This window comes from Schistocerca serialis, chromosome 7 (genome assembly GCF_023864345.2).
Source record: "Schistocerca serialis cubense isolate TAMUIC-IGC-003099 chromosome 7, iqSchSeri2.2, whole genome shotgun sequence".
NCBI classification, from domain to species: domain Eukaryota; kingdom Metazoa; phylum Arthropoda; class Insecta; order Orthoptera; family Acrididae; genus Schistocerca; species Schistocerca serialis.
In genome coordinates, this window is record NC_064644.1 from 183,669,790 (window position 1) to 183,691,501 (window position 21,712).

General features: G+C 43.8%; 1 protein-coding gene across 1 annotated transcript in view; it reads left to right on the forward strand.

The window, feature by feature from the left end:
* The window catches only part of LOC126412959 (dipeptidase 1-like), a 162,443-nt gene that overhangs the window by 42,932 nt on the left and 97,799 nt on the right, over positions 1-21,712 (forward strand). The window contains exon 3 of the mRNA XM_050082850.1: positions 4,694-4,849. Coding sequence (XP_049938807.1) covers positions 4,694-4,849 — 156 coding nt within the window. The remainder of the gene's footprint in view (positions 1-4,693; positions 4,850-21,712) is intronic.

The following is a 21,712-nucleotide window of genomic DNA, read 5'->3' on the forward strand; positions in this document are numbered from 1 at the left end:
TCAGTTATAGGCAGGGTGTTTTCCAATCTCTGTCTCCCTCTACAATTTTTACCCTCTAAAGCTTCCTCTAATACAATGGAAGTCATTGCCTGATATCTTACAAGATGTCTCACGGTCCTGTCCCTACTTATCAGCGTTTTGCATATATTCCTACCCCCGACGAGCCTGCGAAGAACCTTCTTATTCCTAATCATATCAGTCCATCTAACTTAACATTGTTCTGTGACACCACATCTCAAATGCTTCAATGCTTATATTCGATTCTTTCCCCTTTTTTCCCGTAGTCCACGTTTCAGTGCCATACAGTGCTGTTCTCTAAACGTACATTCTCAGAAAGTTCTTCCTTAAGGTCTATGTTTGATACGAGTAGACTTCTCTTCGCCAGGACGGCAATTTTGCCAGTGATAGTCTATTTTTTTATGTCCCTTGCTCCCAGCGTCGTGGATTATTTTGCTGCCTAGGTAGCAGAATACCTTACATTAATCTGATTCGTAATCACCAACCCCAAAAATTAGTCTCTTGCTGTTCTCATTTCTTCCGTTTTTCTCCGATTTACTCTTATTCCATATCTTTTGCTCGTTAGACTATTCATTCCATTCAGCAGATCCTGTATTCTTTTCTTTCACTCAGGATAGCAATATCACCAGCTAATATTATGACTGATATCCTTTCACCTTGAATTTTGATAGCGCTCTTGGAGATTTCTCTTATTTCCATCATAGCTTCTTTGAAGTATAGACTGAACAGCAGGAGCGAAAGACTACATTCTTGTGTTACACCCTTTTTAATCCGAGCTCTTGGTTCTTGATGGTCCACTCTTGTTATTCCCTGTTGGCTCTTACACATATTGTGTATTACCCGTCTTTCCCTATAGCTTACCCCTATTTTCCTCATATTTTCGAACTTCTTGCTTCATTTAACATTGTAAACGCCTATCCAGGTTAACAAATCTCATGAATGTGGCTTGATTTTTGTTAAATCTTGCTTCCATTGTCAACCACAACATCAGAATTGCCTAAATAGTGAAATATTCACAAATGATAAAATGATCCCTCTAACAATAAACCAACCAAAAATAAGTAAATAATACGCCTATTACATTCAAATGTGTGTGTAAATTTTTTACAACGTAGTTATTTTTCTACATGTGCACTGTCAGTGGAAATAATTTATACTAGGTGAACATCACTAAAGCCGACAACCTACAGGGACCGATTCCGAACTAGAAATGGAGGAAAAAAGGTCCTGTGAACATGTGACCGGAAATGCACCGTTCCCACGGGAGATGGCGCTGACAAGTGAAAGTTCCTCTGACAACATGCCTTGTGTTCCTAGTAAGCTGCAGACTGTGTGATTGCCGCAGCGTGTTACTGCGTTGCTGTGCGGTCCGTATCTATTATAGTTCCCACAAAAATCAATCGAAGAAAGTCAATGAGAGACAAGTTTCAGTCTCATAATACTGAACGAATGAGCTGAAGTGTTATTTTGATAAAGAGCTATATATTATTTATGACACATTTAGTTAACGGATAAAACTGCTGGAAAGCGGTAGTTAGTGTTCCCTGTCTCTTGGGAAGGCCGCTGCATGTCGTTTTTAAATTCATACCACAAATAATAAATGAAAGTTTTCCATCAACATACTCCGAGGTATCTTGTCGTACATTTTCGTTATATGGTGGTGTTTTAAAGTCTGATTCTTGGGTTTCTTTATAATGATCCCTTTATCAGTAGGTAGATAGCATTTTTACTGCTGTTTGAAATCGGTTGTTGTTGCACCAGGTATTTACTTATTTACGTGGGTCATTCCAAAAGAAATGCACACTATTTTTTTAAATCCATCTTTTATTCTACATGTTCGAAGGTTTTACAGTGTGTAAATACATCCTTTAGGAACAATATTTTCATTTCTCAACATAATTTCCATCCCTCTCAACTGCCTTACGTCATCTTGGAACCAGCGCCTGTATGCCTGCAAGGTAAAATTCTGGACCAACCTGTTGGAGCCACTGTTTGGCAGCGTGCACAAGGGAGTCATCATCTTCAAACCTTGTTCCACGAAGAGAGTCTTTCAGTTTCCCAAAGAGATGATAGTCACATGGAGCCAGGTCAGGACTGCAAGGCGGGTGTTTCAGTGTTGTCCATCCGAGTTTTTTGACTGAATGTGCCCGTGCATTGTCGTGCAGCAGCAGAACATCCTGCTTTTGCCGATGTGTTCGAACATGACTCAGTCGAGCTTGAAGTTTCTTCAATGTCGTCACACATGCATCAGAATTTATGGTGGTTCCACTTGGCATGATGTCCTCAAGCAAGAGTCCTTCGGAATCGAAAAACACCGTATCTATAACTTTTCCAGCAAAAGGTGTGGGTTTGAATTTTTTTCTTGGGTGAATTTGCCTCTTCGTCTCTGGTGAAAAATGATTGAGCCACGTTTCATCACCTGCCACAATTCTTCCAAGAAATTCATCTCCACCATTCTCGTACTGTTCCAAAAGTTCACTGCATACCGTTTTTCTTGTTTCTTTGTGAGCCACTGTGAACATCCTAGGAACCTGGCACAAACCTTTTTTAAAGCCAACACTTTCAGTATTCTGCAAACACTTCCTTCCCCTATCCCAACCTAGCGCGACAATTCGTTCACTGTGATGCGTCTGTCAGCAGTCACCAATTCGTTAATTCTCTGCACGTTGGAGTATGTGCAGTACGAGGCCTGCCGCTGCAAGGACAATCCTCAATGTTGCCGTGCCCGCTTTCATCACGTAACCTGCTTGCCCACCGACTAACTGTACTGCGATCGACAGCAGCATCTCCGTACACCTTTTTCAACCTCTTGTGGATGTTTCCCACTGTCTCTATTTCACAGCACAGGAATTCTATGACAGCACATAGCTTCTGACGAACATCAAGTGTAGCAGCCATCTTGAAGACATGCTGTGACGGCACCACCCACGGCGACAGGTTGAACTAAGTTTGAAAACAAGCGGGAAGGATATACAGGGTGTTTCAAAAATGACCGGTATATTTGAAACGGCAATAAAAACTAAACGAGCAGCGATAGAAATACACCGTTTGTTGCAATATGCTTGGGACAACAGTATATTTTCAGGCAGACAAACTTTCGAAATTACAGTAGTTACAATTTTCAACAACAGATGGCGCTGCGGTCTGGGAAACTCTATAGTACGATATTTTCCACATATCCACCATGCGTAGCAATAATATGGCGTAGCCTCTGAATGAAATTACCCGACACCTTTGACAACGTGTCTGGCGGAATGGCTTCACATGCAGATGAGATGTACTGCTTCAGCTGTTCAATTGTTTCTGGATTCTGGCGGTACACCTGGTCTTTCAAGTGTCCCCACAGAAAGAAGTCACAGGGCTTCATGTCTGGCGAATAGGGAGGCCAATCCACGCCTCCTCCTGTATGTTTCGGATAGCCCAAAGCAATCACACGATCATCGAAATATTCATTCAGGAAATTAAAGACGTCGGCCGTGCGATGTGGCCGGGCACCATCTTGCATAAACCACGAGGTGTTCGCAGTGTCGTCTAAGGCAGTTTGTACCGCCACAAATTCACGAAGAATGTCCAGATAGCGTGATGCAGTAATCGTTTCGGATCTGAAAAATGGGCCAATGATTCCTTTGGAAGAAATGGCAGCCCAGACCAGAACTTTTTGAGAATGCAGGGACGATGGGACTGCAACATGGGGCTTTTCGGTTCCCCATATGCGCCAGTTCTGTTTATTGACGAAGCCGTCCAGGTAAAAATAAGCTTCGTCAGTAAACCAAATGCTGCACACATGCATATCGCCGTCATCAATCCTGTGCACTATATCGTTAGCGAATGTCTCTCGTGCAGCAATGGTAGCGGCGCTGAGGGGTTGCCGCGTTTGAATTTTGTATGGATAGAGGTGTAAACTCTGGCGCATGAGACGATACGTGGACGTTGGCGTCATTTGGACCGCAGCTGCAACACGGCGAACGGAAACCCGAGGCCGCTGTTGGATCACCTGCTGCACTAGCTGCGTGTTGCCCTCTGTGGCTGCCGTAGGCGGTCGCCCTACCTTTCCAGCACGTTCATCCGTCACGTTCCCAACCCCTTGAAATTTTTCAAACAGATCCTTTATTGTATCGCTTTTCGGTCCTTTGGTTACATTAAACCTCCGTTGAAAACTTCGTCTTGTTGCAACAACACTGTGTTCTAGGCGGTGGAATTCCAACACCAGAAAAATCCTCTGTTCTAAGGAATAAACCATGTTGTCTACAGCACACTTGCACGTTGTGAACAGCACACGCTTACAGCAGAAAGACGACGTACAGAATGGCGCACCCACAGACTGCGTTGTCTTCTATATCTTTCACATCACTTGCAGCGCCATCTGTTGTTGAAAATTGTAACTACTGTAATTTCGAAAGTTTGTCCGCCTGAAAATGTACTGTTGTACCAAGCATATTGCAACAAACGGTGTAATTCTATCGCTGCTCGTTTAGTTTTTATTGCCGTTTCAAATATACCGGTCATTTTTGAAACACCCTGTATCTACACACTGTAAAACTTTCACACATGTAGGATGAAAACTGTATTTTTACAAAAATAGTGTGCATTTCTTTTGGAGTGACCGTCGTACTTAGGTGTCAGATGTAGGTGGCGGTGCTGCTGTTGTGATGTGTACAGAGCGTGGCGCTTGCAGGCGGGGCGCGATGCGACGCCGGCCGCCGTGGCCGCCGCTGCTGCTGTGGCTGGGGGTGGCGTCGGCGCCGCTGTGTCTGGTGACGCTGGCGCTGCGGCTCGACGCCCGCCTCGACGCTGTGCGACGCCTCCTCACCGACTCGCCGCTCGTCGACGGGTGAGCTCCGACGTCGTCCTCTCTTTTTATGCCAACTGTCGCGCGCTGTGCACTGAGGAGGGGAGGGGGGGCAAATGAAGGTATAGGGGAGAGATGCCTGTTATAACGATTGTAAGTGATAAGAGAGCACAGGGCTGCGGGAGCAGGAAAACCAGACCCATTTAAGGATACAACGTACAATGATCAGCCAGAACATTAATACCTCCGTGCTACTTTCGATATAAACCTGTCCAGGTGATAGCATCGTCACCTGGCGAGGAAAAACTGGTAGTCAGACACTAGCGTGGTGCATCTAGTACCAGTGAGCGTTCTGTCCCTGAGTAGAATAGAAAAGGTGCTCGATGTATCTCAGTGATGACTTGGAGGCTTGGCACGAGCATTTCGTAAACTGCACTACTTCATGGGCCTTTGAGGAGAGCTGAGGTGAGTTTCTTCAACATGTCACGAAACCATGTACAAACGTAGTGAGGTTGGGCGGCCATAACTAATTACAGATATTGGACATCGTAGGCTATAGTGAAGCCAGAATGTGTAGATAAACGTGTCTAGCATTACGCTATAAATTAGAAAAAATAGTAAGCCAAATAATTTTGAAAGTATTCGGCTCACGAAAAACTATGAAAAATAGAGACTTACGTAGTAATGATGAAATTTATCAAAACCAACATGTCAGAAGTAATGAGAAAAAGATGTCTGGTATTTTCTGAACGTTTACGTGAGTTTGACCGAGGGCAGACTGTGATGGCCTGGACGCTCGGCACGAGCATTTCTGAAGCTATGCGACTTGTCGGGTGTTCGAGGAGTGCTATAGCGAATGTCTTCAACACGTGGTGAAACCACGTTCAGACATCATGGTGATGGGTGGCCACCCCTCTCTATAGATGTCGGACGTCGTAGAATGGGCAGAATGGTAAAACAAGATGGGATGTGAACTGTGGCGGAACTAACGTCAGACTTTAATGCTGGGCAGAGTGCAAGTGCGTCTGAACACACACAACTCTGAACACTTAACGATCCGCCTTTGCAGCCGACAACCCATGCGTGTGCCAAGTTAACACCCGATGTCGGCAACTACGACTGAAGCTAGCACCTGACTATAGGCTATGGACACTGGCGCAGTGGGAAAGCGTTGCGCGATCTGATGAATCTCGTTACCTTATGCATCATGCCGATCCGTCGTCTTCCAGGGAAACAGGTCCTCGACACCTACATTGCGGGACGTAGACAAGCCGGCAGCGGCTCATTGCTCTGGGGAACATTCATATGGGCATCCATGGGTCCGGTGGAGTTCGTGCAAAGCACCATGACGGCCAGTGAGTACCGTGCACTGGTTGCAAACCACGTACGCCCTTTCATGACCTGTTTCCCGGCGGCAGTGGCGTTTTTCAACAAGATAATGTGCGATGTTACAAGAAACACAGCGCCGAGTTCCAACTGATGTGCTGCCCCCCAATTGAATCCGATCGAATACATCTGGGATCTGAATGAACGTGGCGTCAGAGCACATGGACGTTCGCTCCGGAATTTACGGGAATTAGGTGATATGTGTGTGCTCAGATGTGGTGCCAATTCCCTCAAGCGGCCTACGAAGGAGGCCTCATTGATTTCATGCCGCAGCGCACTTCCTCTGTTATTCGTGCCAGAGGTGGACATACCGGCTATTTGGTAGGTGGTCATGATCCTCTGGCTCATCAGTGTAGCTATACCCTTTTTTTCAGTCTGCTATAATCTGTTCCTAGCCGGTAAACTTTATTTAAATAAAATGTAACAATGAAATGAAAAACTAAAATTGACAAACAATGAATTTATAGTTCGGAGCCACATGTGATTAGCCCGTGAAATATAACACACAATAATTAAAACCCTTAATTCTTAAGAAAAATAGAATATTTATATATGATTGCCTGAATGTCAAAGAAAATCTATCTTGTACCGTGAAAATAATTGGCGCTGCTAGTGAAATTATACCTCAACTGATTTAAACTTCACCTTAACAAAGTGCAATTCCATAAAAGAGATTATCACAAGGATACAATCAATCCGTTGTCAAGGGGACTTTCAGCATGACAATTTCACACCATGTATACCAACTTATCTTACAGAAAAGTAGCAAAAACAAAATTTTCTAAAAGCAGTTTTAGTTTGTCTGACAGGCTCAGGCTCTACTTCTTACTTAATAGAGCATGATCTATAATCAAAAATATTTTTCTTAAAGAAATCACGTTTTCATCAACATTGTGTTGTTGCACTAGGGGGTACCTCTGAGAGAGCGTAGGCCCCACTGACTGGGTTAAACGGCGGCAGCATTTAAGGCTGCCTAGGAAGCGATATAAACAAGTTTCACTCTTCAACATATGGAAAAAATCAAAAAATTTTTTAGCCAGCCATTGTGACTCTTGTGAAGCCATTAGCCTTTTACGCAGCACCAAAACCTGAATAAACCGATAAGAGGAATCAATTATATCGGTAAATACCAACGCAGCTCATTTTGTGGCTCATACAGACCTATCTATCGCTTGAGCCTTGTCCTGCAGTTACTCAAGGTCAGCCATCGTTAATCGGATTTTGCATGTTGATGTTTAAGGGGTGGCTGGATGCCCTTCCTGCCGCCACCCCGTACGCCCCGGGACGTAATGAGTGTACCCCAACTGTCTGCGTCGTGTAATCCATGGAATAGTGCGAAAGTGTGCAGATGTCTTCGAGGCGTGTAACTGAGGCGGAACATGGGGACCAGCCCGGTATTCACCTAGCAGGATGTAGAAAACCGCCTAAAAACCACATCCAGGCTGGCCGGCACATCGGCCCTCGTCGTTAATCCGCCGGGCGGATTCGATCCGGGGCCGGCGCTCCTAGCAGAGTCCAGAAAGCAGCGCGTTAGCACCCTCGGCTACCCTGGCGGGTTGTGGTTCATACAGAACAACCTTCAGAAAAGGAGGTGAAAAAATTATGATTAGTCGGATTCTACCTTTCCTCTTTAGATAAAACTGATGCGCATAGGTGTTAGTTACGCAACGCAAGTTATGGAAGTAATGGGCAATTATGAGGCTTAGCTGACTAAGCAACACCGAAAACCAGTAACGTTCAGCAGCAAGATTTGGAACTTACAGTGTTTATATTGACACCTCCCAGGCCAAATGTAGTTTAAGAATCACTAATAGAACTACAGGTGCTTAGCGTTTTTCACTGGCTTCCTATTAAAACATTTTAAATGTACGGGACTGGGACAACCATAGAAACTCATTTTTGAGGCACAATTTACGACAAACTGATTTAAATATGAATAGTAGTACGGGAGGGTCAGAACACGGGGACTGCTAAATCAGATAGTAACGCCGTGCAAGCACAACTCGGTAGGGTTTCCTAATGAAAAATAACCGCCAACAACTTAGTATTTCGGAGCATAGAAATTAAAACAGCTCACCATCTAGAAAGGACGTCGTCGATAACAGAAGCACGAGGATTGGAGATACTGCGTGATGCCACAGGACATGACAAGTCACACCCAAGCCTAAATCGCCCACAATCAGCAACGGCTGCCACTATGCACACTTTTAACCCCGTATCCGCTACACCGACCCACCCAGCTGTGTCGCTCCCCGGCGTACACGAAACGAACGGGGGCCCCGCACTGTTTCAGGGCTAAGTGCTCGCTGCGATCGCCGTTGGCGTACCAACCCAACTACAGGAGAGTACTGCCCTTTCCAGAAGAACTCGTAACTCCCTCCAACGTCGCTAGAAACAGACTTGTCAGCCGTTCTTAGCGCGCTTCTTTTAAACTTCCCGCATCCAATCACGCCGCGGCTAAGACGAAGAGATGACACACGGCTGGCGCCAGAGATAAGTAAAGTAGAGGTCGCCATGGCTCAGTACGAATGTTGGTACTGGTATCGAGAGGTGTGCATATCAGTTTGATCACAATTTAACATATCTTTATTTTATTAAAACAATACGTAACACTTCTCTACCAGGAGAAGCGACGTCCATGTTAACCTTTTGCTTTGCTAGTAATTAAGAAAACAGGAAGCCAGAGTCATTAAAATGGTATCAAAGAACTCTCCTAAAAGTTGACACAGACATTTAAACAGCTATCTAACAATTAAAAAAATAGTTTTGCACGAATAAATCATAATAAGAGTGTGTAACCTTCAGCCAGGTTTGGGATTACAGAATATTATTAATTGACCATAGCCTGATAAGAAACGAACGTAGGAAACAATGTGCCATAGCAAGTGATGATATTCGAAATCATCAACAGACACTTTAAGGAACAAATAAAGCTTTCTTAAATTAAGCACTAAATATCGGCTACTAATACCGGCCTCACAAAATGCTCTATCTTCACTTGCTCATAAATCTTGTAACACGGAAAGTAATAGATTCACTTTCTTATTGAATATAATATCCGTAATTCGGAATGTTACAGTGAAACTGCTTCCAAACTATGCAAGAAGAACCCTCTCTTGATACATGGTATAGTAGTACCTTCTCAATAACAAGTGCTCTGTGTACTTGTTACAACGCCCCACTCGCCAGCAGAACCAAACGCATGGCCAGGTATGGCCGCACTGTCATCCACATTCGAGCGAAACGAAAAAAGTTAATCGCGGGGCGTGCAGTGCTGCTCGTCCAAACCGCGAAGCGCCTATACACTAAAATATCTTGGACTCACCTACTAGCCATCCAACAGAAGGCCCGCAATAGACTAAAACTACTATCAGGCCGAACTTGGACATTACACCGCTCCACTATTCCGCACACCTACAAAATCCTGATACGGCCTATCCCTTGCTACGAAAATGTTGCATGGATCTTCACCACCCCCTCTCGAAAGCCATGCATTCCGTCTCGCATTACGCATTCGTTTACTTTACAGCTCCTGCATCCTCTACCGTGTCATCAAATTCACAACGCTTCCGCATCTCCTATGATGTCCGCAAACTAGATTCCAATCAACCCATTGTCTCCCTTACATTGTGGAGGGATCCATCCCTATACTTACACACTCGATATTCTATACTAACGAACTTCAACCAACTCCCTCTCCCAGACAATGAGATTCACCCCGATATTTATCCCTCCTACTACCTTTTAACTCTTCCTCACCTATCCCATTCTACATTAGGGCTCCACTCTTCTTTCCCTTTTCCATCCACCCCATCCCTTTCCTACTGCAACCACTGCCCTAATCAGATGAAGCACCTCTCCTCACCCTCTGTCTTTCCCACCGACTATCTCCCACTATCCACCTCAACTCCTAGCTTTCATTTCCCTATCTTTCTGTAAATGTGAAGTACTTCAGTGCTTTATCGGAACTCCTCCTGCGATGCGTTTTCAAAATGTACATATTTTCTTTTTTTAACTGTTAGTCTGATTTTTACTCTAATTTACTCAATTTTTCTAATTCGCTTGGCTGAGGAACGGAGAATTGTGCAGCCCACGTGGGGGCGAGGGGGATGAAACAATAAAAAAATCCTCGAGGCGCCCTCCCAGCACTTTCGGCCGCCTTGTGTATTTATTGCTCAAGCAGCGCGTGCGTGCCTGGCTGGACTCGCGGAGCGGAAATTCAAATCCGCTGTTTCTGGTGGAGGATATGAACCGTCACGTCTATACTGCACCGGCCTCTAACTTATGCCACTACTATAAAAATCATACCGCTAGTACAATCCAACGTTTAGTTAGGTAAACGTAAATTACGAGCTTCTTGGGGCCATATTGTCAGCAATCAGTCGTGTGTGTTCAACTACTGTTCACCTAAAGATAGCGAAGATTTTTTTTTGTGGTATTCATTTAACCTTTTGTTTATGTGGCGAAGAGACTTACTCTTATAAGCTAAGTGGCAACATAATGTTTGCTTTATGGATGGATGTACATGAAATAACATTAGCTTTCAGACGGTCAGTAATCTGTATTCGTAGTCTTTCGTCTGTAGCCAAGTGATTAACAGGAAATGGCGTCGTTGCCTAAAATGTCCCAGTATGAGTTTTCGATATTGTACCGGTACAGTTTAAGAAACTTGCTCGTATAGAGAGCTTCGAATACGACATTTAGCATTATTAGTACAGAATGTTGAGATATTATATGAACGTTGTTATGCGCTCTTTATTTTAAGTTATTGAACTGGCCCTGTCTTTCATTAATGCAATAAAACATGAAAATGTGAAACTTCCTTGAGACTAAGCAATATGTAGGAATGAACTGAAAGCAAGAGAAAAGACAAAATTAACTTCAAACTCGAGAGTGCTTATGAACATATACTGAGGCAACAGTTTTAAATTCACAAGACTTTATTATAATCTTTTATTTCAAAATAAATAGATGTAGTCTAAAAACATCGATAATTACAAAGACTGTTACAAATGGGTATAACACGTTCCTGGGCCCCACATTATGACAACAGCGGCCGCCTGCTGTATCACGAACCCTCTGATTACAGGCTGGTACAGGGAGCTCTAAAACGAGAAACGAGCATACACGTAACAAGTAACATAATGACTTCGCAAGCTCATAACCCGTCCCGAGCTCGGTACTGTGCAACCCAATGACAATAATTACAATTAATAAAATATTTTCGTAAATAAGAACTTGAAAGCCCAATATTAAATAAAATATACACGGAGTCAGCTAACAGCGCCATGAAATTACTCAGCAGTTACATTACATGAGAAAGAGAACACACTCTAGAAATAGCTGTCCAATAACAGACAAATAGCGAACAATTGCTGTGGTTAGTTAATGTGCCAATGACTGCAAATTTAAGTATATTTCTATAAACTCTGCCCGCTCAAGACAAATCGGTAAAGTGTAAATCACACAAAAGCTTTAGAAGGAAAAACACACATGAAGAAAACAATTTTTGGAAAGGAATACACACATTAACATACTAAATTCATATAAGGCTAATAAAGCTCAGTGCTAAACTTTCTGGCAGATTATAACTGTTTGCAGGACAGGGAATCAAAATCAGGATGTTGGCATTTCGCGGACAAGCGCCCGCAAAAGCCAAAGGTCCCGAGTTCGAGTCTCTGTGTGGCATAGTGTCAATCTTCCAGGAAGTTTCGTATCAGCGCACAATCCACTGTAGATTGAAAATTTCTTTCTGGAAACGTTCCGGAGGCTGTGGCTGAGCCATGTCTCTGCAAATATCCTTTCTTTGAGAGTGTTAGTCTTGCAAGTTTCGCCGAGAGAAATTCTGTGACATATGGAAGGTAGGAGGTGATGTACTGGTGGGAGTAAAGCTGTGAGGACGGATGGTGAATCGTACTTGGGTACTTCAGACGGTAAGGCACTTTCCCGCGAAAGACAAATGTCCCGTGTTTGAGCATTGGTCCGGCAAACTGTTTTAATCTGCCAGAAAGTTTCATGTCAGCGCTAACTCCGTTGCAGAGTAGAAATTTCATTCGGGATGCAATGTGCTGTAAGGAGCAGGGCAAAATACGCTAAACAATTATAGCACAAGCAATGAACCAAGTTTAACAGACAAAGTTTAACAGAATCACCCACATCATGCCGAAGCAAAGCTCAATTCTGTTCAGCCACAAAGAATAACTTTCTATCAGCAATCAACGCCTTCCCAATATGACCGCAACCAAAGCCGCTTGCTTTGATCGTATTACACTTTAGCGAGCCACAAAAATGCCACCTCCCAGTATGGTTACGACGGCCAACTCAACCCGCTGCAACGATAAACATCCGCCACGCCGAGCACCGACTCTCTAAGTAAGCCCGTGCACGACGTCTTAGTAACAGTTCACAAGATTGCTCCGCTGCCACTGCTATTTACAACATGTTCAAAAATGGCTCTCAGCACTATAGGACTTAACATCTGTGGTCATCAGTCCCCTAGAACTTAGAACTACTTAAACCTAACTAACCTAAGGACATCACACACATCCGTGCCCGAGGCAGGATTCGAACCTGCGGCCGTAGCAGTCGTGCAGTTCCGGACTGAATCGCCTAGAACCACTCTGCCACAGCGGCCGGCCTTCTGTTAAGACAGTAGGGAATACTTCCATGGTACTAGCGGGAGCCTTAGAGGATGGAAACTGTAGAGGAAGACAGAGATTTGGATACATCCATTAAATAACTGAGGACACAGGTTGCAGTTGCAAAGGAGAGTGGGGTAGGAGAGGGAGAAAACTGTACTAAGAACTGACGTGGAGGAAGCCTTCCAGCAGTTGCATGGGAGTAAAGTCGTGGTTTAACTTTGTTTGAGCGACCCACACCCGCTTGTGGTTGTGGCTTTTCAGAATATTTCGAATGTGACATTAACATTGTACTTAAAGAAAACTGAGTGAGACGTGGTACTTTCTGGAATGAAGGAGAACGTGGAAGGGCCAGACCTGCAGCCCATCCGTTACCAGGTGAAACGGTGTTTACTACCGCGATGGACATAGTCTCTCTTATAAAACGCCCTTCTGCAACACATGAAAACTATATAAGCACCATTGATAACAGGAGTGCTTCAATTACTCAAAATAAGTGACTTAATTTTTAATTTGAAAGCTGTATGTCGAAAGGTACGGTTTAAGATGCGCAACTGTACTTAAAGATTAAGCAGATAAGAAACAGTATGACAATGATAAGGCTTACTTCAAAGCAACCAACTTCATTTCAGTGGGCTACCCAGGTGCCACTGGACCCCAACCCGTCCCTTCTGGCAATCGCATTTTGACTAAAGTACTGGTAACAGTTGGCTGTTAACATTTTCGAAGTTACTGTGTCTCAGTTATTATGACCGCTCTGAAGGAACGTCTTAAAACATTACTTGTTAACACTTATTACAAGAGAACTCACTCGGCGGAACGACAATATCCAGCTAAAATACACTAATAATGACCTGGTCTTTCACACACAGAAACGGACAGCTTAGTACAACAGGTTGTTCAGATTATAACTAATGACTAAGAAACGCAATTACAATCAAAGAACTGAACGGTTAACATCTAAATCCAACCATAAGGTCCCTCTTTGTTTAACGGCAACCTGTGCCTTAGTACAATTGTTCCTGCTGTATTTACGACCAGGAGCTGATTCATTGGAACATTAATGATCGGGTACAAACCAGAAGGGAAAGGCAATACAAAAGCGGGACAAATTTTCAAACGACAACTAGTGTCCTAGTAAAACGCTACTGCCTATATTTACGACCAAAGACCCGACCGAGTTAAACTCGGAGGATCGGATACAAACCAGAAAATAACAAGGAAGACATGTAAACAATGACGCAAACCACCACGAGGATTACAGAATGTTCCTCCCTTTATCAGCAGCAGTTCCATGGATCCACGGTTCGTCGCAGCGGTTACTGAGTGGTGTCGATGAAAGTCGGGTAGAAGAGGGCAGCCAGGTCACGAGCGGTCGTCCGACATGAATGTTGCCAACCAGCCGACTGCGGTGAAGTACTCCGGTATCTTGGCTCTGCGCAGGCCCTCCTTGCGCATCTCGTGGCTTCGGCCGCTCGGATATCGTGACCACCCCTTGTCGCGACTCTACTGCCAATCCCCAAACTTCGTGCCTACTCCTCTCGAGCCAGCGAACCTATATATATATCGGAAAACAAAGACTTTCTAAGGACACAACCCACCGAGACCAACACTTCCTCATAGATATTGCCAATTGGGTCGCAAGAGGTATAGTCGATACTACCCTTGAGCCAGTGGCGCCAGACAGAGCAGTCTACTAACTCAATGGCACCAGGGCTCACTGAGGATGTGATAGGTTGGCTGTAGGAAAAGTAAAAGCACCAGAGAGGCAGTCCCAACGTTACGCTTGATAATGGAAGAACGACTGAAGGTAAATCAAGGTATGTTAGTAGGAATAAGCGATTGGCAATGTAAAATGGTGTAAGATGTTCGAAATTCTGAGAAAAATAGAAGTAAGTTACAGAGAAAGACGGGTAATATGCAATATGTACATAAATCAGAAGGGTACGACGGGATTGGTAGGCCATGTACTCGTATGAAGAAGCGTGTGAGACAGGACTGCAGTGTCTCGCTCTCTACAATGGCGGAAATAAAATAACTTTGTGATTCTCCAACAGAAAGGGGTTTCCACTCAATGGTCTGAAGATGACCACAGCAGTGGTCGAAACCGGTCACCTTATAAAATAAATTGTGATCAAGACTGTTTTTAATAGTAATTATTTTAAGAGGGGGATTAAAATTCAGGGTGGTAGGTTATCAGCGACGAGATCCACCGATGACATTGCTGTCCTCCTGATATTGAAGCAGAGTTACAAGATCTGTTGAATGAAATAAACAGTGTAATGCGTACAGAATATGGACTGAGAGTTAATCGAAGAAAGACGAAAGTAATGAGAAGTAGCAGAAATGAGAGTAGCGAGAACCTTAACTCCAAAATTATTGATGAAGAAGCTACTTTGGAAGCAAAATAGCCCATGACTGTTCAAGCAAGGAGGACATAAAAAGTACACTAGCACAAACGTAAATATCATTTCTGACCAGAAGAAGTTCACTAGTATCAAACATAGACTTTAATTTGACGAATAAATTTCTGAGAAAGTACCATTGGCACAGTACTGTATGTTTGTGAATCGCTGACTGGGAAAACCGGAACGGAGACAATCGAAGCTTCTAAGACTTGGTGATACAGAAGAATATTGAAAACTGAGTGGACTTATAAGGCAAGGAATGAGGAGTTTCTCCGCAGAATTGGCGAGGAAAGGAATGTATGGAAAACACTGACAAGAAGGGACGGGATGATAGGGCATCTATTTCACTCATCAGGTAATAACGTCCATGATACTACAAGGAGTTGTATAGGTTGGGACAAGAGAGGAATTCGTGGTGGTCCACATCAAACCATTCGGAGGACTGATGACTCATGCTTCAGGGAGCAGGTATAATGAAAATGAAGTGGAGAGAATGGGATATGTAGCAAGATGAATATATGGTACATGGACTAGGAAAGCTGTTTGTTGGAGTCTGAGAGACAACGATATGATGACCTAATAGAAGGTGGGAAAGAAAAATCAGGAGGCAAGCAGGAGTAAATGGATGGAATTCCGTAACACACGGAAAAATCTGGGAAAGGCTATTGTGTTACCACTGATAACTGAAGAAGCAGTCGAGGAAGAAGAAGAGGCAGTATCACTAGACAGTGTTTCTAACGAAATTATGATAATAGAGATTGTTGTAAAAAGTTAAAGTGATGACTGTAATCAAGCCTTTTATTTATACCAAAGTAAATTTCAGTTTGATAGTATGGTGAACCTAACCCCAGGATGGCAAGCAATGTGCTATACGAAGCAACATGAAAAGCACAAAAAAACTTTATACAATCTGATCGTTATTTGCAGTGAGTTGGAGAGGAATAAATGTAGTTTCCCCATTCGCAATCTGAACGCTTCCGATACTAGCCGCAGAATAGAAAGCCCACAATATTCTAAACCTACTAACCACCCGTTCAAAGGGAATACATCCTTCCACCATCCTCCACAATAGCAAAGCGTTGATCAGTATCCTCTCAGACGCAGATGAGTATGAAAAGCAATCCATATATTATGAACTGTTGTTCCTCCATCTTTACTAATATTAGGTTCCCACCTTCAGTTAGGTCATCTCTGTCTCCCATAATCACCAAATATTTATTTTGGTCCATGTACGATAGTTTCATCTGACTACGTTTCCCTTTTACTCTGTTTTTTTTTTTTTTTTTTTATTTTCATTACTGTCGTAGTTTGGTCTTCCGTTCTTCTTTATATTTCTTTCCGTCCTTGTTTTTCACAAGACGTGTCGAAGCATTGCTTGCTGAGTAACCTTCAGTTTTGAATAGCATTCATATTTGTCACTCCATATCTCACTTCCATACACCAAAACAAACGTATTGAAAACTTTGGTTTTCAGAAACGCTGGTAGTTCGTTTTGGGAAATCTACTTTACCGAAACTACTCCAGGCTAATTTTACTCTATTGTTCGTTTCACTTGTGGTGCATACAGTTTAGAAATTAGTACTTTTAATCAGTAATGAAGTATATTTCAACTATTATTCATGGTTTTAAATTCTCCATGTAAATGCTGGAGTTTTATGACCAAATTAATTTTCTGGACTCCATGAAGACAATACATTAAAAAGAGACTGCGATTCCGAAGTCAGTTACTGGATTGTAAAGCGTACCCAGGAGCAGGTACACACTCAGGCCATAATTTAGTAATTATGAAGAATATAATGAAGATCTAGAAAATTGTCGAAAATAATAAATGCCTTAAAAACTGGTATACTGAAGTGTTGACACGCATATTAAATTTACTTTGGACATAAATATTGAATAAATAAGGAATACCACAGTAGGCAGTTCAGTACAAGAGGACTGGACATTTCTAAACCGGTCAGTGAGGAACGTTGATAAGACAAACATAGTTACACTCCTGGAAATTGAAATAACACCGTGAATTCATTGTCCCAGGAAGGGGAAACTTTATTGACACATTCCTGGGGTCAGATACATCACATGATCACACTGACAGAACCACAGGCACAAAGACACAGGCAACAGAGCATGCACAATGTCGGCACTAGTACAGTGTATATCCACCTGTCGCAGCAATGCAGGCTGCTATTCTCCCATGGAGACGATCGTAGAGATGCTGGATGTAGTCCTGTGGAACGGCTTGCCATGCCATTTCCACCTGGCGCCTCAGTTGGACCAGCGTTCGAGCTGGACGTGCAGACCGCGTGAGACGACGCTTCATCCAGTCCCAAACATGCTCAATGGGGGACAGATCCGGAGATCTTGCTGGCCAGGGTAGTTGACTTACACCTTCTAGAGCACATTGGGTGGCACGGGATACATGCGGACGTGCATTGTCCTGTTGGAACAGCAAGTTCTCTTGCCGGTCTAGGAATGGTAGAACGATGGGTTCGATGACGGTTTGGATGTACCGTGCACTATTCAGTGTCCCCTCGACGATCACCAGTGGTGTACGGCCAGTGTAGGAGATCGCTCCCCACACCATGATGCCGGGTGTTGGCCCTGTGTGCCTCGGTCGTATGCAGTCCTGATTGTGGCGCTCACCTGCACGGCGCCAAACACGCATACGACCATCATTGGCACCAAGGCAGAAGCGACTCTCATCGCTGAAGACGACACGTCTCCATTCGTCCCTCCATTCACGCCTGTCGCGACACCACTGGAGGCGGGCTGCACGATGTTGGGGCATGAGCGGAAGACGGCCTAACGGTGTGCGGGACCGTAGCCCAGCTTCATGGAGACGGTTGCGAATGGTCCTCGCCGATACCCCAGGAGCAACAGTGTCCCTAATTTGCTGGGAAGTGGCGGTGCGCTCCCCTACGGCACTGCGTAGGATCCTACGGTCTTGGCGTGCATCCGTGCGTCGCTGCGGTCCGGTCCCAGGTCGACGGGCACGTGCACCTTCCGCCGACCACTGGCGACAACATCGATGTACTGTGGAGACCTCACGCCCCACGTGTTGAGCAATTCGGCGGTACGTCCACCCGGCCTCCCGCATGCCCACTATACGCCCTCGCTCAAAGTCCGTCAACTGCACATACGGTTCACGTCCACGCTGTCGCGGCATGCTACCAGTGTTAAAGACTGCGATGGAACTCCGTATGCCACGGCAAACTGTCTGACACTGACGGCGGCGGTGTACAAATGCTGCGCAGCTAGCGCCATTCCACGGCCAACACCGCGGTTCCTGGTGTGTCCGCTGTGCCGTGCGTGTGATCATTGCTTGTACAGCCCTCTCGCAGTGTCCGGAGCAAGTATGGTGGGTCTGACACACCGGTGTCAATGTGTTCTTTTTTCCATTTCCAGGAGTGTATTTGGTAAAGTAAATGAAAGAAGAATCTTGGGTAACTGAAAAAAAGTCTTCAATTCATCGACAACAGGAGGAGGTACAAAATTGTTCAGGAAAAGTCAGGAATGTTGGAATATGTTACTTAGGAATACAATAAACAGGAAGTGTAGGGAAGCGTATGCGAAATGACGTTAGGAAACATGCGAAGAGATGGAAAAAGAAATGTTCGTAAAAAGGACAAATTGAGCTTATAGAAAAGTCAAAACAGTTTTCGATTAAACTGAAAACAAGTGTGGCAATATTAGAACTGCAAAGAGACTTCAGCTGTTACGCGCAGAGCAGAGAATGAATAGGTGCAAAGATTACAGTGAAAGCCTCTATGAGGGGGAGGAATTCTAATGACGTGGTAGAGGAAGAAATGGGAGCCGGTGTGGAAAGTACGGGGGATTTAGTGTTAAAAACAAAATTTAACACACGTTCGGACGACATAATATCAAATAAGGCGGAAATCACAACATTCTTAAGAAATTCTAAAATAATAGAAGGAAGCGACAACCAAACAACTAGCTTGGTATGTACAATCTATGACGCAGGAGAAATACTATTACACTTCCCGAAAAATATCATCCGCACAATCCTAAGGACAGCAAGGGCATATAAGTATGAGAACTATCGCACAATCGACTTAAGAGCTCATGCATCCAAGCTGGTGCCTTTTGCGACGTATTCCTCTCTCATATTGCATCGTATGTAGCCGGACCGTTGTTAGAATTTTATATATTATAATCCTCAACAGCTTTTATTTTCTATGCGTACAAGCGTAAGTAAAACTTCTTTCTTAGCACAGTTCTCTTGTTTTCAGTATTTGCGTCTGATGGCGGGCATTTGTTAAGAAGAAACTGGAAATGACTTAAAAATAAAAGCCATACAACTGAAACGATAATTTACATGTCTATTAGTGAAAAAGCTCAAGTGCACAGGTACCGTTAAGAGCGATCCAGGACAAGGCCGTCCACCAACCTCTGTTGAACGACATTAGAACACACATTGAAGTCAGTCCAAAATCGGTACGGCAATTGTCAGTGGTACTGGACACTCCACGCGCGACGGTAGATAAAATGTTACGAAGCACGATGGAAATACGCCCACCATCTTGAGGTTCTACATCAATTACACGACTAAGACTTCGCAGAGCATATGAACATGCGCCAGGATTTGCTTGAAGCATATGCAAATCACATCCTCAACAAGATCCTATTTAGCGAAGAGACAAACGTCCACGTTGTGTAAGGTTTCTGGCGCACCACCAGTGGATCACCTGCAATACCAGTGAGACTGCCCCAAAGTTAATATGTGGATGGGAAAACCTACTACCAGCTCTTCTTCACCGAAAACCTCAGCAATGGGGTACTGTATATGGATATGCTATAACAGTTTCTTTTACCACATCTTGTGCAGGATCAACAAGTGCATAGCGTTTAGTTCAAAATAGATGACACAGCATGCCATTATGGGAATGGAAGATGGAGGGGGGGCTAAAGAACAATGATCTGGGCGCTCAAGAACAATGATCTGTGCGACGCGTTCTCCCGTACTCACACATATGGCCTACTTCGTCTGGGGCATTTATCAAAGGATGTGTGTTTCACCTACACCGTATCAACTTCCTGATGGAGCTCCGAGACCAATTTAGACAAGTAGCTGCAGTTATTAGACCACAAATGCTCCGGAATGTCTTTAGTACCATAGGCGACAGATTGGAGTTGTGTCGAGATGTGAGTGGTGCTCATATTGATGGAACATGTGATAAACATATGAAACTATAAATATAAGAATACACTAATCATTTCAACAAAATCAATACTTTATTCTTGGGCACCCTGCATGTAAATTAGTGGTATGATGGTGCTTATCAGTGTCACGTCGATTAAATTTATTGCCATAAAGTTGGAATGGAACAAACACGTAAGGGCCGTAATAGTGATATTGACTAGTCAGCTTTGAAAATAACATGGAAGTGTACCTCATGTATAAAGGAGATCACATTCAGAACAACAGTCAGACCAGTACTTTAGTACACCTCACGTTAGGACCGCGAAACGAAATAGCACAATTTCCGGATTGTGTGGTGACATATAGATAGTCATTTTTCACTTGCTCCTTTGAGAGTGGAACCGGAAAGGAACTGACTATTAGTGATACAAGGTACCCTCCACCATACACAGTATGGTGACTTGGGGAGTGTTTATGTATATGTAGATACACATTCTATAGTACGCTCCAAATCCTAGAGCGCTATGCACTCTGTCTCGATTTCCGTATTCACCTATTCCTCCTCTTTCCAAGCCCGTCTCGGTTTGCTTTTGTCAGTTATGCATAACTGGTTCGCCTTTGTAGTCACAGTCACAAGACTCCAGTGTGTGTGGCCGATTTCGACAATGTCATGTTTGCCTGGCCATACATTCACCTCTTGCAGCTTATTATCTGGTTAGAAACGACCTCGTTACTTATCTTCTGCTACTGAAGCAGCTTATGGTCGGCTGAGACGTCATCATGCTTTGGGTGATTGGTGGGAGAAGCAGTCTCATTAACTGATGGCAGCACACGTGCGGACTCCTTGTCTTTCGTCCCGACGTATCGTTGGGTAATATGATGAGTTGGTCGATTCATGCATGAGCAGCAGGTACGGGCGTGTGTCTCACTTGTACTTCGAATTTTATTAGTGCGGCTATGCTAGAACTTATAAACTTGTCAGAGTGGTTAATGGACATATAATACTTCCGCGGTACGATAAAGTAAGGCATGTAACATTCTTGTGTTTTCCTTGTTTGGGGTGATTTTCCCAGATGTGATGTGCTTGAACAATAATATGCTGTATTCCTACATGACGTTAATTTTGTACCAGTTATACCAAGTTATGCAAATGTGCTGGGCTGTGTATAAGCCATCCCACACAGTACACAGCAGAATGATTTTAATGGTCTAAAAAGTAAGTTCTTCTCTCGTAACTGTATATTAGCTTATATCTAATATTTTTACTTTATGGCATGTTATTTGCGTGTTTTGCTTTTAGCATTGTACTCGA